The following is a 20,321-nucleotide window of genomic DNA, read 5'->3' as shown; positions in this document are numbered from 1 at the left end:
GTAGATTTTAGTAAGACTTTAATAATACTGGTATGAAGCCAAATTACATAATGTCCCAAAATATGAAACAAAGCTTTTATAAAGAAAATAAAAGCTCACTGAAGTATAACCACATTTAAAAAAAACCCCAACAACAATCATCAATGTTATCTAAACAAAGCCATTAGGCATATTTAATTTTCAAAAAATCAAATCAGAGGAAAGGAACTCAAATCTATTCCCAGATCTCAAGATAAAATTAAAAAGGGTATTATTTTAGGCAACATTGATGAAAATGAAAGTACTACGCCAGCACTGGGAAACAAGCTAACACCATAATTACCTCTTTTGGCACAGATATGGATATGGGTTGACTATCTCCAATTTCTCTCAGAGGACAAAAAATGATTCAGTTACCTTGAATAAGGTTGATTTTAAGACTGAGCTATGTTGGATTGTCTAGAAACAGCTTAGACCAATAAAATAATTTCCTTCTACACATGAAAACCAACTCCAAATGAGTCCCAAAGGTAAAGAGACAAACGATTACTCCCTCAACCCCCTCCAATTCTGGAGTCTTGAGGAAAACAAGGAAAGCACCTGTAAAGTTTGGTCTGGCATGGATCATTCTCAGAACAACTTCCTCTCTCATCCCTCCCCATGTATGACAGTGTTAGACAGCAACTAGAAGAAAAATCAGTATTTCATTTGTTGGGTAATGCATGCACAATATCACACATTCTTAAAGCTGTATAACCTTTTAAATATTAGTGTTATGCTAGTTGGAAGATTAGTATTTGCATGGATAACATTTTTTGTCCTTCATAAGGATCAACTATTTAGATCCACATATCCAGTAGAGAGATCAACATATATTAGCGTATTACAATGTACTGCTGGTTACAATAAGTACTACTGTTAGAGTCTAAAACAATGCTGACAGCCTATCAGAGCATGTGGTGATGAATACATTGAGAATCAGAACAGTCTTCTTTACATACATTATATTGTCTCATTTACGTGTCTCAAGACTTTTTAAGCAGTTTTGATAAAGGCATTAAAAAAATTTAAGTAGATTTAGATTCCACATGACAAGATGAAGTGAGGGGGACATTTTTATGCCTTCGATTTCTTAGAAGTCTACTTTAGCTACAGAAGCCATTAAAAAGTTGCAAGTAACTTCAAGATGAAAGGCATTAGCAGCTTTTTAGAAAAGGATAATCACACTCTTCTAGAGACTTAATGAGACTTAATTCACAGAAGCTTTTGACTTGGTCTGCTGTTAATTGAATCAAAGTCGATGATGATCTTGTTACACTTTGGCTTGAATTCCCTAAAATAAAGAAAAATACAGATATTACTTAGTGACTAGTTAAAGCATTTTGCTTGCTTTAGCTCCAGCTAAATTTTTGAAGGAATAAAAAAAAAAACCCTTCCTTGGATTCACATAGTTTTCATCTCTATGGGAGCCAATTATAGTGCACCACACTGAGAGAAACCTGGACAAGAAAGACTAAGACAAAAAAGACACATGGGGTGGGTTAGCCTGTACATTCTTCGGCTATTGGAGTTCATAAATTACCCAGGAGTCAAAGGACTTTTAACAACTTAGCCGCAGGTGGTGGCATCATGTTACCAGGGCTGGGGTTTTGGTTCATATATATTTATATTTCAAATATTTTAAGTATATATTTACAGATATAGGTACACATATATGTATCCATAAACATATTTTAATATACTGTGTATGTATCGTATATACACATATATGTGCACATATGTATATATAGAAGATATTTGGAATACAATTTGATAAATGGCTTTGATCACTTTTTTCCTGCCAAGTTTTCAAAGAACACTTTCAAACTTTGCCTCAGTATATTAAAATACTTTTTGTGCTAGGGGAATAGATCACATTATGCATCATACTAGGGAAAAACCAAACTAGTTAAGAGGGAATCATTTAAAAATTGTAACTTCAAAACTGTAAAATTAATACTGCCACAAAATGTTTCCTTTTATTATCATTAGAGCATCTGCTACAGCAATTAGCAAGGAAGGTATTTGGGGACCGAGCATATATTTTCCAGTCTACCAGTAAACAAAGGATTATGCAAATAGTGTGGATTTAGTGCCTAATTAAGCTCTGCAGATCAGTTCAAGAGATTCATTAAGTACCACCTACATCCTTAACAATCAATACAAGAATGAGTAACAGTCAACACAGAAAACCACATGCTGCTGACCACAGAAACTCTGAATACTTTGTCCAGAATAACAATCTGAAATGCAAGGAACACTTCTCACCCTGGGGAAGTTACAAGATTTGACTTGCAAGAGAATGATTTATGCTTCTTAGTCAAATACTCTTAGTAGACAGGAAATAGACTGAAGGACTAAAACAGAATTTCAAGTACTGCTGGTTTTCATGGCTGTTTCTTAACCCAGTAGGTAGCTTTCATCCTAAAATTTTATGTCAGAATTGTTATGTTTGCAAATTTTTCGAAGTCTTTATATTAATACTGTAAAACTTTTTAGGGTTGCAAAGCCTCCAACTGCATAATTAGCCTCACCCACAGCATGTTATGGCTATCAAACTAGCTGTTGAACAGATTGTCTTTAGGTATCTCTGTCAGTGTCTTTAAAAACCCCACTCTTCAAACGTTTTTCAGATTCTCATTACTTTAAGGCAGATATTCCAAGTTTTATCCTTTTCTCACAAGAAAAGCTGACCAAAGAAGACTGGACAGCTATAGGCACCAAGAATTAATTACTTATGGGCGGCCGGTTTGACACCTTTCCAAACTGACTGCAACAAAAAGATACTGAAGTTTCAATAAGGATCAATTAATCCACAAAAAAAATCAACCGGTCATTTCAGTCCAACTCATACGATTATGGGAAAAATCATGTTGTAAGGGACTTCAGGAGACCACAGAGTCTAACCTGCTCGAAGCAGGGTCAGCGATGACTCTCCCGAGTACAATGTAACAACTAACCATTACATTCGCAATTTCACTTGCATTACAGCAATGAAATGAGTATTCCAAATGGACCATGTTCTCATACAAACGTTATGAAATTGAAATTTAACCATATACAATGCAAAAAGAATGGTGCAACAGTCTGTCAATCCGGTATCTTTTGCAGGCATACAGAGCAAGCCATCTACAAACACTACTGAAGAATAAAATGCTGCACACTGCAAAGAAGAAAAATTTTTGCCTAAAGTTGGTCTCTTTCACACACCATTTTCTTCCTTTCCAAAATAAAACCAAAGTTAATCCAAAGTTCTCTTACCTGTATATAACACCCGCTAAATCAAACATCCGCCGTGCAGCTGTCATTTCCATAGTGTCATGATACTTGTCAGACATAAAAATAACTTCCTTTATGCCTAAAAAAGTCATATTGAAAAAATGTTAGAATTACACTGGAAAAAAAAAAAGTAATGTCTGGTGCACAAAATCAGAAAAGGCAGCATTCACCCACATGCTCTAGAACTCCTTGGTACACCTCTACTTTCCAGAATACTATATATTGTACTTGAAAGTAAGGCTATGTAAGGTAAAGCTGTTTTGGAAGACAGTTCTTTCATAAATGTTGGAAAATGTTTTTCTCCACTTTCACCTAAGTTTAACTCAGAAAACCAGAACCAAAAACTCATAGGCAAAACTACATGACAGACTAGAAATTAAGCATTTTTGCAAAAGTAATTGAAAACTTATCTTCCTACCTCTCTAAAATTCCTCACAAAGAACTTAAACCCCAAATCCTATTCCTCTTCCAAATGTATAGCTATAAAAGGATGTTTTTTTCTTTTGTTCTCTGTTTTATAACCCTCAGTCCAGGTTCAATTCCTCATAAATGCATGCTGTCTCAAATTGTTGAATGATCTATGCCTAAATTACTTAGGCAGAGGAGAAGCCTAAAGGCTGACCCAAGAGAATTCACAAGCGTTTCAGAGCCTATCAACATCTTACTGTATTTACCAGACAACATGAATATCAATACACCACAATTTAGTGCTGACCTAAGTGCAAAAGGAAAAGGATGAGGGACTACACTGAGAACAAGTAGCCAATCTACCTTGAAGATCATTTGATTTTGATTCTATAAATAAGAGAATTGTAGCACAAATACAGAATATCATCATCTTTCACCCTTCACCTCTATTCATTTCAAACTTTACTGACCAAAAGAAATAAGTGTTCTGTTTGCTACTTTCTTCTTAGATTCCTGTGGCCATAAATGGTGAGAGAAACTCCCCAGAACAGCAATCCACGCTAGGATTGCAAGACTTTACTCAATGAGCAAAACATATGCTACCTTAAGCAGAGATTTTTACAGAACTGAAGCCTACTGCAGATACTGCCTAATCTGAAAAAAAGGAGACACATTTAGGCCAGCACACTTACTGCAGTGGCACAGATTTATAACAATTGTAATGAAAGACATAATTAAAGTAGGATCATAGAAGTCTTATGACATTTATGAGCAAAGATATTTTAAAATCTTCAAATATCTACCATGCATCACATTCAAATTAAAATTTCATGTATATACTCCCAACAGACCTTTTGTCATGCAGAAGTTTATTTCTTTCTGCCCTACTCTATTCAATGTGTCAGAGCACAGTAAAATTGACAGTAATTATATGCAAAGCCTGTGTTGTTCTTTGGCAGCTCCTGGTCTAAGAAGTTACAAACCTAAATGAGAAGCACGCTTTGAATCACAGAAGATGCAATTAGCACCGGAAAAATTTGGCACCATTCAGATGCAAAAAAACCCCACAAGTAGCATCTTATGAAGTTGACAGTGCAATTAATTTAGATCTAACAGCAGCAATTTAACATCAAATACATCCGTGATAAGATACCAACGAGCAAGCAGCACTGCAACGCTGACAAATCAAGCTGGCACTACTCCTTACCTGCCTGGATGATGAGCTTTGCACATTCATTACATGGAAATAAGGCAACATACATGCTGCAGCCTTTCACATCAGCTGAGTTTTTGTTCATGATGGCATTCAATTCGGCATGGCACACTGATTTAAAAAAAAAAAAGAAACAATTCATAATACCGTTCATTAAATCAGTCAAACTAAAACTAAAGTGTTACAATATAACTGCTTACATCTTTTCAAAGGCAAATAGCTTGCACAGCTTGTCATAAAGGGCAGACAAAGAAATAAAAGCAGAAATACGAAGATCAATGAAGGTCAATTGTTCTGACCAGGCTGCCGATTAGTAATGATATCATTAAGCGCATTAGCATTGCCATTTGCTAACACCTATTGCAGGCAACAAAGCCGTAGGCTGTGGGCCAAGTAGTTGCAACCACCCTAAGTGAAGCAATATCTCACAGCTTCACAACTCTCTGGAGTATCTAATTGCCGGTATAAAACAGCTCATTTATGTGTTTACATGCACAGATAGGAACAGTCGTACGGTTATAAGAGCACGCTGTGCGCTCTTAAAGGCAGGAGAATCGCAAAGTAAAACCGAGCAGCTCTGTCCTCAGGGTCTCAGAACGGCTCAGCACTGCTGCGTGATTCTCTCACCCCAAGAATACACAAGACACACTCAACCATAAAAATGTCCCAGCTTTAATATTAAAGTGAGTTTACTGCTCATTAAAAGGTGCCAGACTTCCCAAGCAGGAAAACAAAGTCCTCTATTTCTCCATGGATTTGAGTTAGGCCAGGTAGCAACAGACTACCCTGCCTCATTCCACCATAACACAATAGCTCTTTCTGGACAGATCGCACCTTAGGGTTTTAAGTTTTTATGCTGTACACATCAGCAGATTATCTAATGTGTTACCAACACAGGTGAGAAGAGCGCAGTTTCTGTGTCAACCACCATGAACCTCTGAAAAAAACATTAAGATCTCTGCGAGAACTTCCTGTTTACTCCTAGGAATGACAGCAACTTGCATAATTTATTTACCTACATCCTAAGAAACTGCCTGCTGCCCTGACTTACTTCATAAACAGGTGTGGTGTGGGTCTGAGCTCATCTAGAGACCTGCGTGTGCAGACAACATGAAGTTTTCCCACTGCTTATTTTGAAGAACAGATTAAAAAAAAAATTTCTCCCCTTTGCGTACATGCAAAAATTAAAACAGGCAGTTTCATAGCACAAGTTCATAGTATATTTGCTACTATGTACTGACCTCTGTGTGAATGATCTCACCACACAAAGAATAACCAAGGGCAGTGCCTTCAACGCAGGAATCCTTGCTGAATGGAAATGTTTTCTGTATGTGCTAAATGTCTACATGGAATTTTCTATATAACAGCTAATGCCCTACAAATTTACAGCCTAACTTCCAGCACACAAGCTTTCCCATATAGACAAGTCACAAAGGACCAAACACTTGCTAAAGAAAGCTCAGTATGGACTTCTACAAGCAGTCCCCAGCATCACCATGACCATGCTGTCCACATACCTTCTTGTAACCAGTAAAGGCAGAAACTACCATAAAAAGTAGGAAATTAACAAAAAAAGAACCAACCAAGCACCATCACATTAAGGTTTCTATTACTATTATTATTGTTTCTGTTGCAAGTGTAATTGGGTCACACTGTATTTTGAACATATGCCATTAAGTGTACAAGTTATACAATTACATGAATCTATACATTTACAAAATCCAGAAAATACATTTAAGTCCAAGTATATTACTGAGTTACACTAATCTTATGTAGCCTTCACAATAAATAGTCAGAGAATTATTTTTCTGGGGTTACAGAGGATTGAGCGAAAAAGAGTGTCATTATTTCCTCAACGGGAACTAGGTTATGTCAACAGGACAGAAACATCACTTTTAAGTTTCTTTGAACAATATACTTATGTCCTAGGCAGCATCTAAAATATGGAAGGCCTCCAGAAAGAAGGATGAGGGAATGTTTTCAAAGGCTCACAGAACTAAAAAAAACCAACTCTGATTCCTTCAGTAAATATTTTTCTTTCACTATAACTCAGAAATCTTCAGCCATAAAACCAGACAAGTTTCATTATTAGTACTGCAACAAGTTTCCTTCCTGTGCTGATGAGAAAGAAAGGCTGTTTTGGCAGAATTCTACAAACTTTCAATAACAAACCTCTTCCTAAGCAAAAACAAGTTCAGGCCAAAAATAACTTATGGAAGATAATCAGCTGGAACAAGGGAAAAGCAAAATTTTGCCTCCTGATCATCTTAAAACAATCTGAAGTTAAGAACAATTACAACTCTCCAGTGCGGAAAGAAGACACAGAGATGGTAATAAGGAAGAAACAGACTAATCATTCCAAGACAAAAAGTAGTGGGGTCTCCAATAAACACAGCAGGCTTTCAAAAACAAAAGGAGGTCGGTTTTTCATGCACATTGTAGTCTAACAAAGTATTTCTTACTGCACTTACTGCAGAAAGCAGTACAGAACTGGAAGTTTGTACTGATTCCGTAAGTCATCTTTTCCTTTCAGTATTCTTTTTTTTTTTAGTTTACTGGGCTACTAAATAGAAAACCACTAATGGCTCAGTTGCTGGAACCTGGAAGAATATTCTGGGGATCTATCATGACATGTGTCTTTGCTTTATACATTTCCCTAGACATCTGCTACTGGCCCCTGTAAGGGATATTACACTAGAAGATCCTTAAGAAGGCACAAGCATCAGACAAATATTTTTAGGCTTTGTCTCATCACTCTCATTTCCCCTTTCTCATATTCCCCTCTCTCTGGCAGATAGGGATTGACTGTTAACTGATTTATAGACAAGATAGTCTATCATCCCCAGATTTTTCTTATAGACCTGCCCAGCGTTGTACAGTGCATTCGTGAGGGGCAGAAAACAAATCCAGGAGTACAAAATCCCTCTTGGTAATAACTAAGTAGTTCACATTTGGGGTGTTACGAAGTTTTCTAACCTGTTAAGAGCTCCTACTCAAATACTGTTCTCTCTCAGACAATAAGAAGCTAACTTAACCTTTCACAGGTGCACAGTATTCAGAACTCTGAAAACTGTATATTTAAATAGACTAGTAAAACTAAGAATTTTTACAATACCCTATGTGTTTTGGTTTTTTTAAAAAAATAATATTCATGTATAGCCAACATAATATTAAATCTGCAACACTGGTTTCCATTCTGGAAAAGTGGCTTGAAAAGTATTCTCAAAAGGCTTCATTAGCTCAAGAAATAACCATGCAACAAGAAGATAGTGTGTACTCTGACATTCCCACCACCTGTACTATATTCACTGGGGCGGGGGGTGGGGTGGGAGGTGGGGCGTAAAGCAGAGGAATGACTGCTTCATTACTGGTAGTATTAATTGCTAATGTTTCTATCTTTTCTCACTGCACAGTGCTTTCTGTTGCATATTTGAGGTTGCACTCATCCTTAAGCCCACCTGTAAATAAGAGAACCCTACTTACATTATTAATGGTCATTTTTCAGGATTAACCACTTCACATGAACATGGTCTTAGTACACTTCCCACCTACTAAATGTGTTCCGACTAGTGACTTTTTAAGAACAAGAGGACTAATCAAAGTGTTTCTTAATACTGTTTAAAGGCTTACATGCTTGATGAAGAGCTTGGAGTAGGGACCACCATAATGTGCCACCTTTTAAGAAGCAATCAAAGGAGAGGCTGAGTGGAGTGGCCTTTGTATGTGACTAATTACTAACTAACTGAGCCAGACTAGGAATTTTGAGAAATTATGCACTACATATGGTATTACATTTGAAAAGAATATATTTCAATGCATAGATTGTCACACAGCAAGTTTTGCCTTATTTATTAACGTAAGTTTTTATACTGTCACGTTAACCAACCTGACAAATACGGATTCCCAATACAGATACATGGTAACAGCATGGCATTCTTCAACATAAACCTGGCACAGAAATGGATACAGGGAGTTCTGTAATTTGGCCCACTTCTCAGCCTTTTGGTAAAACCTTCATCTTTTCGTGTTCATCTCTTGGCCATCCCATCTTTGTCCAAGCTCCACCTACCAGTTATCCTTTACTCGCTGGACCCCTGACACTGGACATAGTAAGGATCATGGAAGGGACCAAAATATTATTGAAGGGAACAGGGTCTGGAATGACAACCACTGGGGACAGTGGTTGATGGATCTGGAATTTGTAGAATGACATCAATCTCTTTTCAACCTTTGTGAAAGCGCAGGGATGGTTTCTCACTGTGTTAGGGGAAGGCAGGACACTGATGTAGGGCTGACACTGCCCTCAGCCATTCCTGCTGCTCTCTTTCTTGCTCTGTGTGGGGGAGGATGAGCAGTTGCTGTGGTCAGGGCAAGGAGGCAAGGATAACACCCAGATTTCACTGGAGTCCTAGTCTCTTCAGACCGCAGTCAGAAAAAGGGAACAGTCCCAGCCTCACTGCTTGCTTTCGTGAAAAAGGAGAACTGGGAAGTGAAGATGGAAACCACTCAGCCCATTTATGAACATCACAAAATCGGCTGGAGGCAGACCAGAGAAGCCGCTCTCAAAACCTGAAATGCTTTAGCTAATCCATCCCATTTCCCAGTTCCTCCCATCCTGCTCCAAGTTTGTTCTACTCTCAGCAGAACACAGAGGCATTTCTTAGTGGGCAAGCCGAACAAGAGAAATTATTCCAAGTGTTTCCAAACCTTCAAACTTTCTAGAGATTGGATGTATGACACTAGAATTGGACAGAAATCCATGCAGGACAAGAGAGTGAGTGGCTGTAGGTGGAGACTGTCTCCTGTAGATCCCCTTTCCAGCTGAAGCCTCAGCTTTGTATTGCCAATTGGAAAGAGAGCATCACACTTCTTCTTAGTGCCTTATCAAGTTTTGTGCTGTCAAAATAACAGCTTCTACAAAAGTAACATTTGCCTGAATATCTTCGAGTGTTCATCTCTAAAAAATTGACGAAAAGCTCATAATCCTAACACGAGGAAATGTTGATAACAGTTTGTTTCATTTTACACAGCAGGTACTGTTCAATTAGAGCATACTTTTTGCCACAGCACATATTTTATCGTATCTGAACCTGTATAAATATTTGTAAGCATATTTACTCAATATTTTCTCTATTGCTCAGAGGTTTCTAAATTTGCCAGTCATTTTAATTTAAAACTCTCTTAATTAGAGACTGGTTGTCAAATGGGTGTTCTTAGATTGCAGTGGAGACAGAGGGCATAACAGGAGCATAGCAACTAGCATTAGTGGGAAGACTTGCGTTAATAGGAGAAAAATGTAGTATTTTAAATGATCGGTGAGAGGAAACAGCATCATCAAATCCTTGGATTCATCTAACAGAAACAGAGGGCACTCACTTTTGACTGTGAAAACCAGAATTTTGTCTAATTATTAAGAAGCTTCTGCACACGGTACTGAACACAATACTTCAGGAAAAGCTTTTAATAACATTTTAGTAAAGTAGGTATCTAAAAGTGGCCTTCCATTTCTCTCATCTGCGCAGAAATATCCCCGCTCCTGTCACTGACTGGCAGCCTGGAAAGAGCCAGTTCCAACATAAAAACGAAAGCCTGATTTTGTGCTGTGAAAAAATGGCATTCTGCAAAACACCCAGTGCTTTCTGACATAACAATACTACTGAACTGTGCAACTACACACTACAACTGGAAGGAAAAAAGTTTTCATCTGCTTCAACACTCTCATAAAGAATGCATAGTATCAATACAGGTGATCCACATCACTACCCCTGTAACATCCAAATGCATCCTCTAAGGTAAAGTAAGCACTACCTACCACATTTTGATGCTTTCTTTCAGTAGCAGTTCAGGTTACACTTAGATATGGGTAAATACAAATTTTTTAATCAAGGATGAACCTTTCCCTACCACTGAGCTGAGCAGAACCCACACTTGCGGGTGCAGGTTAGATATGTACAGTATATTGCAGCAGACATAGATAACTGAGACACTGATGAATTTCAAGCCAAAAAGTTTCAAGATACAGTAAAATTTAAGTGACAGGACTTGTTTAGCCTTACAACAGAAGTTCAAAAGGTTACTGTTATCAGTAAGTGCACAGGGGAAGGGGGGGAAAGGAGGAAGGATTAATCGCAGTGAATAAGAAAAGCTAAAAGAACAATGCTGGCACACATAAGAATGTATAAACTAACCACAGATAAATTTAGGGTAGAAATTGGAAGTTTTCTAGCCATGAAACAGTGAATCTGATCAGAGCTATGGGGTTAATGCATCCATCTGTTCTGCTAGAGCTCAATAATTTATTATAGGAGCATCTAACCTACTTCTGCAAAGATAGCCTCTGGGTCCAATCCCCTGCTATGTCTATGCTGCTAAATACAGAAGGGCCAGGGACTGACCCTTGGCCCGGAGGCCAGCTGGCACAGACTGGCTCATGTTCATCTTACTCAGGGCTCCATCAGCATTACACAGCACTTGGCCCTGGGTTTCCTCAAGGCTCCACGTCTCAGGAGTCCCACCATACCACATACTTATTTTGTATGTCTCAGTTCAAAGTGCATAAAGAAGTGCGATGACTTTTTTGCAGCCCACCAGAGTGGTATTTTCACAGCATGAAACAGAGTATGCGTTGCATATCCCCCAGTATGGCCTCAGGGAGGGAGGAGGGTTAAGCATATCATCTCAGCAGGCTTTGCATTATAGGCCTATACAGGATGACAGTTTTCTTGCAGCCTTTCTTCCACCCTGCCCTCCGGAGCAGCCTTTGAGTGAGCCATTCGGAGAGCAATACTCAGGCTTTGTTCTGGAGAAAGCTAGCCAGAGTGGTCCAAAACAGATGGGAAGTGAGCTAATGTTTATGCCTAACCTACAACAATACACAAAACTAGGAGGTCAGCATTCAGATCCACCCCCAGCCCTTTTCTATAGCACTGCATGAAGTAGCACTTGCATGCATAGCAGATGCATGAAGTAGCTCTAGAAGACATCTTCCAAGTTAGTGTGGTGGTACATGCACAATTACCATCAGCTTTACCTAATAAGTTACACTGCAGCTCTAGTGATGAAAGTGCCAGCGTTCCCATGATAAGCTAATGGAGCACACAGTTAAGATCGTACCATCTCTGAACAAGCTAGTCAGGAAAAAGCAAGGATAAAAAGTTCAATTTACACAAACGCTGTGATGATTAGCAAAAGCAGGAAGGAAAACATGACAGTTTAATGAGATTTTAGCAGCAATTCTATGTGTCTCCGCATCTAGCAGAATTTTTTAAAGCAGAAGATTTTTTTTTTATATATATACTTGTCTGGTCTGTCAACTGTGCTATCAAGATTAATAAGAAACTGCTAGAGTTTAAATCATCTGTGAATTACAAAATAGGTCGTTTATTCATCACAGCAGACACTTCATGTTACAAAGTTGTGATTTTTTTAATGAGGTGAAGACTAAGATTCTTGGGGGAAGGGCAGTATTTAAACCAACTCTCTCCAAGCTGTTATATTGGTTAGTGCATTTTTTTAAACATCACATATTAAGAGTTTTTTACTTTACGCCACGTATTTTGGAGTCATGATTCGCAGAAAAAGACTCTACAACTCTGAAATAGAGTTATAAAGCAGGTATGTTTTACTCCAGCCGGTGTACAAGGGGATTTCTCCACAAAGCTTGCACACCAACAGCACTTTTTACCCAAAACTTATAGAATGTGGATATACATATTCATTGGATTACATAACACAAACATACATGTGCATGAGTAAGGCTGGGTTAGTTCGAAAGGCTGGTGTCAGCAGTTTATGTTATCTTTGCGCCTGCGCATTGCCTCCTGGGGGGCGTCTCTGGGGGTCTTTGGGAGGAAGGCTCGTAGTCTTTCTCACCTTGTTTTTTCCCCGGAGCATGCGCAGATTCTCTTGGCCAATTTCTTGAACAACAAAAATGTTTTTCAGCTGGTTTACTCATCCTATCTTATTTAAGGGAACCAATGAAACTTCTACAACCTGTATATGGCTATCTTTACTCATTACCGAGGCCCAACTAGTTAGAGCACACCTGTTCCTCAAGGACAAAAACATGATATTTTGCTGAACACTGCAGTTCTTGGTAGATTTTCACAGTAAAATGCTTTGTTTTGATGGACACAGTAGTCCTTGATAAAATTCCACAGAACAATCTGGGCAAGCAGGATTCTTAGCAATGTTAAAAAATACTATAAGTAATACTGTAAGTTGCTATAAGTAAGTAAATAAGTTGCTAAGCAGTTTTCTATAAGTAAATAAGTCTTAAAACAAGTAATCATTTCTCTGTATCAGTCAAGAGTTAAATAAAAAAAAATAAAATAGTCTCAAGTCACTTTGTACAAAGATTCCTCACAAATTCATACAGCATTTTTAGTTTAAATTGGTCAGCTTAAATTTGAGTGCCTGGAACATATTTAGGTCCCAGAGACCACCCGCACTGATCTTAGTTCAGAACTGAGACCTAACAGAAGCATAAAGATTCAACCAAGATCAATATTCTGTTTTAAGTACTTTATATTCAATCAATATGATAACGCTTGTTTCCTCACCCTGTAAGTAAAGAGCAGTCATACCAAGCTGTACCATTATGGTACCGTCATTACACATAAAACCAGTGCTTCTGTGCTTTAGAGCAGACTTAAAAGTTGGCAGGAGCTGGCCCTAGTATCGACAATAAATCTCTTATGAAAAATAATATGAAACTGTCTCAAGCTTAAGAGTTAAACGTTAGAGGTTTCATAATAAATTGGTAAAGTGAACAAGGACAAAGTACTGGGGTTTTAAGAACTCAAATATGAAACTGATGAATTATGTGCTGAGCCACTGCATATCATCTTTCACTTCAATGCCATGGGAAACCAGAAAATGTAATGCTGGTTTTTAGAGGGCTCTGGGTGAACACAGGGAACGTCAAAACTCATGCAAGTCTAATCTCTGTATCAGACCAATTGTTAGAAGTTACAAGTAAAAAACAGAATTAGTAGGCAGAGATAAATACTGTACACTGGAAAAGAGTCAGTATCTCTTTGCAAAAGCTCAACTCTGGTGCTCATTTCCCCCACCGATGCAGAGGGAAGGGAAAATTTCTCAGGGCTCTTGTTCAGCTTTGTGATTCTTCTCCCTGCCGTTCCTGAGCCCAGCACAGGCTGAGATGCAGCACAGAATGAAGGAGCTCCTAATACCCATTTTCCCTGTGCCCATCGCTCACCCAAAGGTGCACCAGGAGCTGGTGTGGAAGCAGAAAGATGAAGAAGGGGGATTTAAGAGAGCATACACTCCCTGCTTCCTTATCAGTCCTAACCATGTTTCCTCCCCAACATCAGCTATTGCAGGCTACAAGGCAGCTCTCAATTCCATTTCCACACCCAGCAGACAGCACTCACGGCACGAAGCCTGAGGCAGTCCAGCAAGTTGTCTCCTTGGTTTGTGCAAACCATGCCTGGCCCAGAAGAGTAACTGTACAGCTCAGCTGATAGGTACACCAAGATTCACAGAGGACCCTTCAAAGCAGGCTTGCAGAAGGCCAAACTGTGCCTGCTGCAAAGACAAAGACAGGATCCAAAGTAGCACTTAGCCACATTTACTGTGAAACCATCCTTGCTCTTCCTTCCTTTTGCCCATTTCTCCCCCTCTACTCCTCTCTTGAGACCCACCTGCAGTACTGTGTCCAGTGCTGGGGCCCCCAACATAAGAAGGACATAGACCTGTTAGAGCAGGTCCAGAGGAGGCCACGAAGATGATCAGGGGGCTGAAGCACCTCCCCTATGAGGACAGACTGAGAGAGTTGGGGTTGTTCAGCCTGAAGAGAAGGCTCTGGGGAGACCTTATAGCGGCCTTCCAGTACTTAAAGGGGGCCTACAGGAAAGATCAAGAGGGACTCAGGGAGTGTAGTGATGGGACGAGGGGTAACGGTTTTAAACTGAAAGAGGGTAGATTTAGATTAGGTATAAGGAAGAAATTCTTTACTGTGAGGGTGGTGAAACACTGGCACAGGTTGCCCAGAGAAGTTGTAGCTGACTGGAAGTGCTCAAGGCCAGGCTGGACAGGGCTTTGAGCAACCTGATCTAGTGGAAGGTGTCCCTGCACATGGCAGGGGGGTTGGAACTAGATGATCTTTAAGGTCTGTTCCAACCCAAACCATTCTATGATTCTACGATTTAGTAAATGTGAACCAGATCAGAGACTGAAATAATGAAAGTCACCTCACCCACAACAGGGTAGATCCACTGCACACCAGATGAGGCAAAAATGGCATGGAATGACAGAACATAATCACATGCTTCAAGACAAAATTCAGCTCATTCATAATATGTATTGTCTATGTCATCAACACCTGAACACTGGAATTTTCCACAACCACTGGAGTTTACAATTTTAATACCTGTATTTTAGACCCGATTATTTGTTTTGCAGATACATGCTCTCTGTAATTTTTGTGGAGACAAACACACAGAAGCAGGAATCATCTCCATACACTGCAACTAAATGCTAATGAGTGGCATTATATCTACAAGTTTTCACTACACAATCCAAAATGGCTAATCATTTATGAACATACTTCACCAGGAAGTCAGTCCTTCATAAAGACTCTTGTCATTTATTTCCAGAGCTGTGGTTTTTATCTTGATGTATGACATATGGGCACATTAACAAAAGCAGGTGAGTGGAAGAAAAACTGATCGATATTTTACCAGCTGAACTGTCACATATATAGACATCACAAGTATAAGCTGTCAACCACAAGAAGCCTTACCATAAGGATATTTCGTGTCTAGTCTATGTGCTGCTGTTCTTGTCCAGGGTAGTACATCATCACTGCAGCCATTAGGCATCCCATTGTATCCAATTCCAACAATCTTGTTTTCTGAATTTACAATGCAGGCACCAACCTAAATAAAATCAGATTTATATAGTACCAACAGCATGCAAAACTATGTACCAACTAGAAAGATGAGACCTGAAAAGTCAGTCTTACGATTTTCATTTAAGAGATACAAGCTTCACTTTACATGAGGTCACACCATCTAGTGAGCAAGGCTTCAATTGTACCGAACTGGTGGACCTTTAAAATAAATCAGAGCAGATGCAACCCTGCTAGCCCTCTTGTAATGCAGTGCCCATCCCAGCCTGCCAGCACTGTTCCTTGTCCGACTATGAAGTGAACCTAGTTCAGAGAGCAGAACTGGCACTGAATTAACCCCACCAAACATAAGTTTTCTGTCAGTTCAACTCCTCAAACTAGCTTTTCCAGTAGCAGTATGAGCAGCAGGAGCAAAAGAAAAGGTATGGAAGATGGAACAGAAATGCAGTAGTGTTGACCTAGGCAGAGATAGGCTCACACACCTTTGTGGCTTGTTTACGCAAACGTGCACCACTCACGTGAATGATGGAGTGTCTCATTTTTATGTTTTACACCCATATTTTAGATCTATTGAAATGGCAATAGTACTGATTTTAATTCATACAATGTGTTTACCAAGCAGGTCTTAGGTAACAAAAAATTAGCCCTAAGTGAATAACCTTCAGAGAACTAAGAGCCATAATGTACAGAAGCCAGCAAGTAACTGAACAGACTGTTAACATGCGTTTTACTCCATGGCTTTTCTGGGATTTGCTCCCTGAACTTTTTCACGCAAAGGAAGACTAAGCGGATGACTGGGTCCTGCAGAACAGCATGTTTCAGGAGATTGAGCAATCGCCTCACACCAGTATTCCACAGGGGCACATGAAAGAAGTGAAGAATGGGGACAGACAGTGAAGCAGAGGGGAAAGGGTAACCTGAGGGAGAAATCAAATTAGAAGAAAACTCCAGTCAACACAAGAACAAACAAAAAGGAATTTTTATAGTCTTACAGGTGAGGAAAAGGAACTTGTAAAATGCTGTGTCTTTAAAAATTACAATCTAAAACTTTCAGTAGTTTTATCCTCCTCTAATAGTTAACTATATTTACTGGAAAAAGGAGATAAAACGCATGTGTTATTTCAACCTCCAGATGAAAAGAAGATTTACAAAACTCCAAGCCGCAAATGTACACACAGAATTTTACACAAGGTCAGGCACAATAAAAGAATTTCTGCAACAAAAGGTGCTGACCATGTTAAAAATTGAATAGCTATACACTGAAATAACTTTTAATAAGAAATCTCTGAAAGTGCTACATGTGCATCTGATGCGATGTGCAATATAGATTAAGTTATGTTATTCTTATACGTTGCCTTCTTACCTGAGAACTCGGATCCTTGCTTCTTTGTGCTGACAAAAACGCTACTGCCATAAAATATTCAGGCCATTCCAAATAATCCTCTCGTTTTTTGCAGGATACTTCATTGCTGAAACTATAGTTTATGGAAAGAAACAGCCATCAGCAAACAACACATAGCTAGAGTTACTATGGATTGTATTATTTCAATGTGCACAAGTTTAAAGTAACCAGGATCAGAATGTGGCTAAGAAGACCGCACATTCACTAATATTTTAACAGTAATACCATCAGTGTTATGTACTTTCCAGGAACTTATATATATGCAACATTTCCTTTCAGGGTAAAGGCATCCAAGCGAGATTGAAAATTTCAGTTTTAGATAAGAAGGCTGAGCTATTCAGAGCACTGAGCTACTCAAAGACAGAGCAATTTATCCTATGGAGATAACACCTTCTATATTTCTAAGATTCAGGTATATCATGTACTGGCATTCTTTTCACCCAACAACATAATCTTTTTTATGACGACTGCACTAACTGCAAGCCTCTAATCTAAGCTATTTTATACTTCTGTCTATGACAAGAGCTCGCAAGATTTTTATTTGGTAGCTTCCTGTGCAGTCATTCATTTCTGTCCACGCAGTTATTGCCATGAGTTTGCCTCTTGTTACAACACTTACCAGCAAAAAACTGAGGCCATTCTGATAGTCCCCTGCTAAGTTTCTCTTGAGATTATGTCCTATGAAAATCTTCTAAAAACTGGGAAGAGATGGGTTCAAGAACTTTTCCCTTAGCTTTTATGTATAGAAGTGGCACAAAAGGTTGCTTCTTTCCCTGTATTGGGGGGTTTATTTGAGGAAAGGAGGAAGGAAAAAAAAAAGTGATGCACTGTGTTCTTTTGCCTGTATATGGTTGAAATACTGCTTGGACAGTGCAAGATGCAACAGGGGAATTTCTGTGTTTTTCAGCTCAAAGAGAGGAAACAAAGACATACCTCTCTCTCCCTCCCCCCCCCCCCCCCCCTCTATTTAAGATTTGCAAATTTCAAGGAAAACATCAAATTCAAATAAATTTCCCCAAACTCTCACCCATCATTGCTACACTTGAAAACCAAAACAATGAAACATTTCAAATACAGTAATTAGCCTATCAAAATACAAGAGGCACAGTACTTTTCTTCTTTGGCTCCTCTTACCAAGGACTACAGCTTAAGACTGAGATACCCTTCTAGCGATGTACAGCCACGCAGAAGAATACATCATAGGTAACTGCAAGCAGCAAGACATCTCCTAGCAACACTATTACCAGCACTTTCAGAAGACAAACAAATATTAGAAGACAAGTATTTTGTTAATTATTATTTTTATAACTAAAAACATTATTAAAGGCTTGTAGTTAGCTTGTCATAAAGAGGTTACACTATTTGAGTGAAGATAATGCCAGCACATGATAAAATTGTGCTTTAGAAACCTACAGGGTACTATTTACAAAAGATAAATTGCTGGTTTTGAATAGCTTATATATGGCACATTACAAGTTAGCAATTTTGGCCTGTTCTGGGAATGAATGAGGATCATCTTTAAGGCCATTGTCTCAACCTAAGGAGGGAGAAACATGCACTCTTGGTGTTGTCAGCACACCTCTCTCACACTTTGACAACATTATAAATAGTGCCCAGAACCACCAATTGTCAAAGCAAACACACAAATCAAACATGTGATTCTAAGAGTACCCAAACTGGCTTGACTCATCATAACTAAAAGGCTGGGGCTCTATCCTACTAAGAAAGAAAAGCGTTCGGAGAACAAGAAGCTCATTGCAGAAAGAGGAAATTAAAGATGTACTCTCCTACCTGTCTGTGCCAAATTGAACTTTTGACAGGTTAACTGAAATGCCAAGAAATTGCTTCAGCTAATTTAAGTGATCATTTAAAATATCTCACAAAAGCAATTTACAAAATCCAAAACACCATCGGACTTTAAATGATCAGTTTAATACATTGCTAACTATGTGGCATTCACAGTGATGCCTTTGGAGAGGCACGTAACACAACGCAGAACTAGACTGAATAAAACATTCTGGGAAAAGAGCTCCAGAAAGACAATAGTACTCTGAACTAAGAGATCGTGCAATCTCCTTTTGTTGAATTACTCCCTAGCAACCCTATTTATTCAAAACACAACAATAGCTGCTATTTAATTCTCTCGCAAATACAGAACTGTATGTAAGTGGAAGTCCCTTGGAGTACCAACTTCACAGGGAGAGGAGTGTGTCTGAAAAATGAGAAGGCTTACATCAAAGAGAACATAAACCAAACCCCTTACTCAATTACTTCTACTTAACGTCACCATGTTTGGAGAGATAATTCCCTCAATTCAGTGCACAGGAAGGCGAGAGTGTGAAATGGTTATAAAACAGTTCATTTCTGATTGAGCAGAAGCCAAGGCCTTGGCTAGCAGTTAAGCACACACAGGAAAATTAAGTTTATGGATTTGGGGCAGCTGATCATCTTCCTTATGCTCATTTGTAAATTCTAGAATTGCATGAATGAGAGCTACTCTAGAAAATATTATAGCTAGCTGTAAAATAAGCAATTAAGGCATATCCTTGTGATAACTCCTAAGGACTTATGAATAAAAATAATGGGAACTGAAAGCCATGAAGGTAACACTGCTCAAGAAGGGAAAAAAATATCCTTAAATTCTAGAGTGACTAGTAGTCTGTAGAAAAGTCTGCGTAAACACTACTTCAAAGGAAATTAGAGAAAAAGATTCTGCAGTTAGCAGACAGTGCCTCCCTTTTCAGTTAACACCATCTGAAAATGGAAGAAACGTAATTCAGCTACTAAAAAAAAAGTCTATCTTAATGAAAAATTTAGTTGAGAATCCTAAAACAGAATACATCACCTCAAATCTTTTCAGAGGACAATTATGACAGTCAGCTACACAACAATATAGTGCAACTGGAGAACTGGTGGGTTCTCCAGACTTTTTTCCTTTCTCCCTCTTTTTTTAAGTTTTTCCCCTGCTTTCTTATTTCTGATGTCATGTGATTATGTTCCAACTGTACTGTAGTAGTTTTCTTCCCCAGTATCATATAAGCTACTGAAGATCAACTATCATATTTTATCACTCAACTCACAGAATTTGGGGTTAAAAAAAGGTAAAGCGTGTATTAAAAATAAAACGT

At 38.7% G+C, this 20,321-nt stretch overlaps 1 protein-coding gene across 2 annotated transcripts in view; it reads right to left on the bottom strand.

Moving 5' to 3' along the window:
• Window positions 1-20,321, bottom strand: part of DCTD (dCMP deaminase) — a 58,854-nt gene continuing 38,533 nt past the window's right edge. For both annotated transcript variants that reach the window (XM_074822766.1, XM_074822767.1), the window contains 5 exons: window positions 17,155-17,266; window positions 15,684-15,819; window positions 4,913-5,029; window positions 3,280-3,376; window positions 1-1,312 (listed from right to left, as the gene is read on the bottom strand). In XM_074822766.1, the coding sequence (XP_074678867.1) occupies window positions 1,234-1,312; window positions 3,280-3,376; window positions 4,913-5,029; window positions 15,684-15,819; window positions 17,155-17,266 (541 nt within the window). In that variant the 3' untranslated portion in view covers window positions 1-1,233. The remainder of the gene's footprint in view (window positions 1,313-3,279; window positions 3,377-4,912; window positions 5,030-15,683; window positions 15,820-17,154; window positions 17,267-20,321) is intronic.

The sequence above is a fragment of the Strix aluco genome, chromosome 4, assembly GCF_031877795.1.
Source record: "Strix aluco isolate bStrAlu1 chromosome 4, bStrAlu1.hap1, whole genome shotgun sequence".
Taxonomy (NCBI): domain Eukaryota; kingdom Metazoa; phylum Chordata; class Aves; order Strigiformes; family Strigidae; genus Strix; species Strix aluco.
Note: the sequence above shows the minus strand (reverse complement) of the source record. Positions and strands in the feature narration are given on the sequence as shown.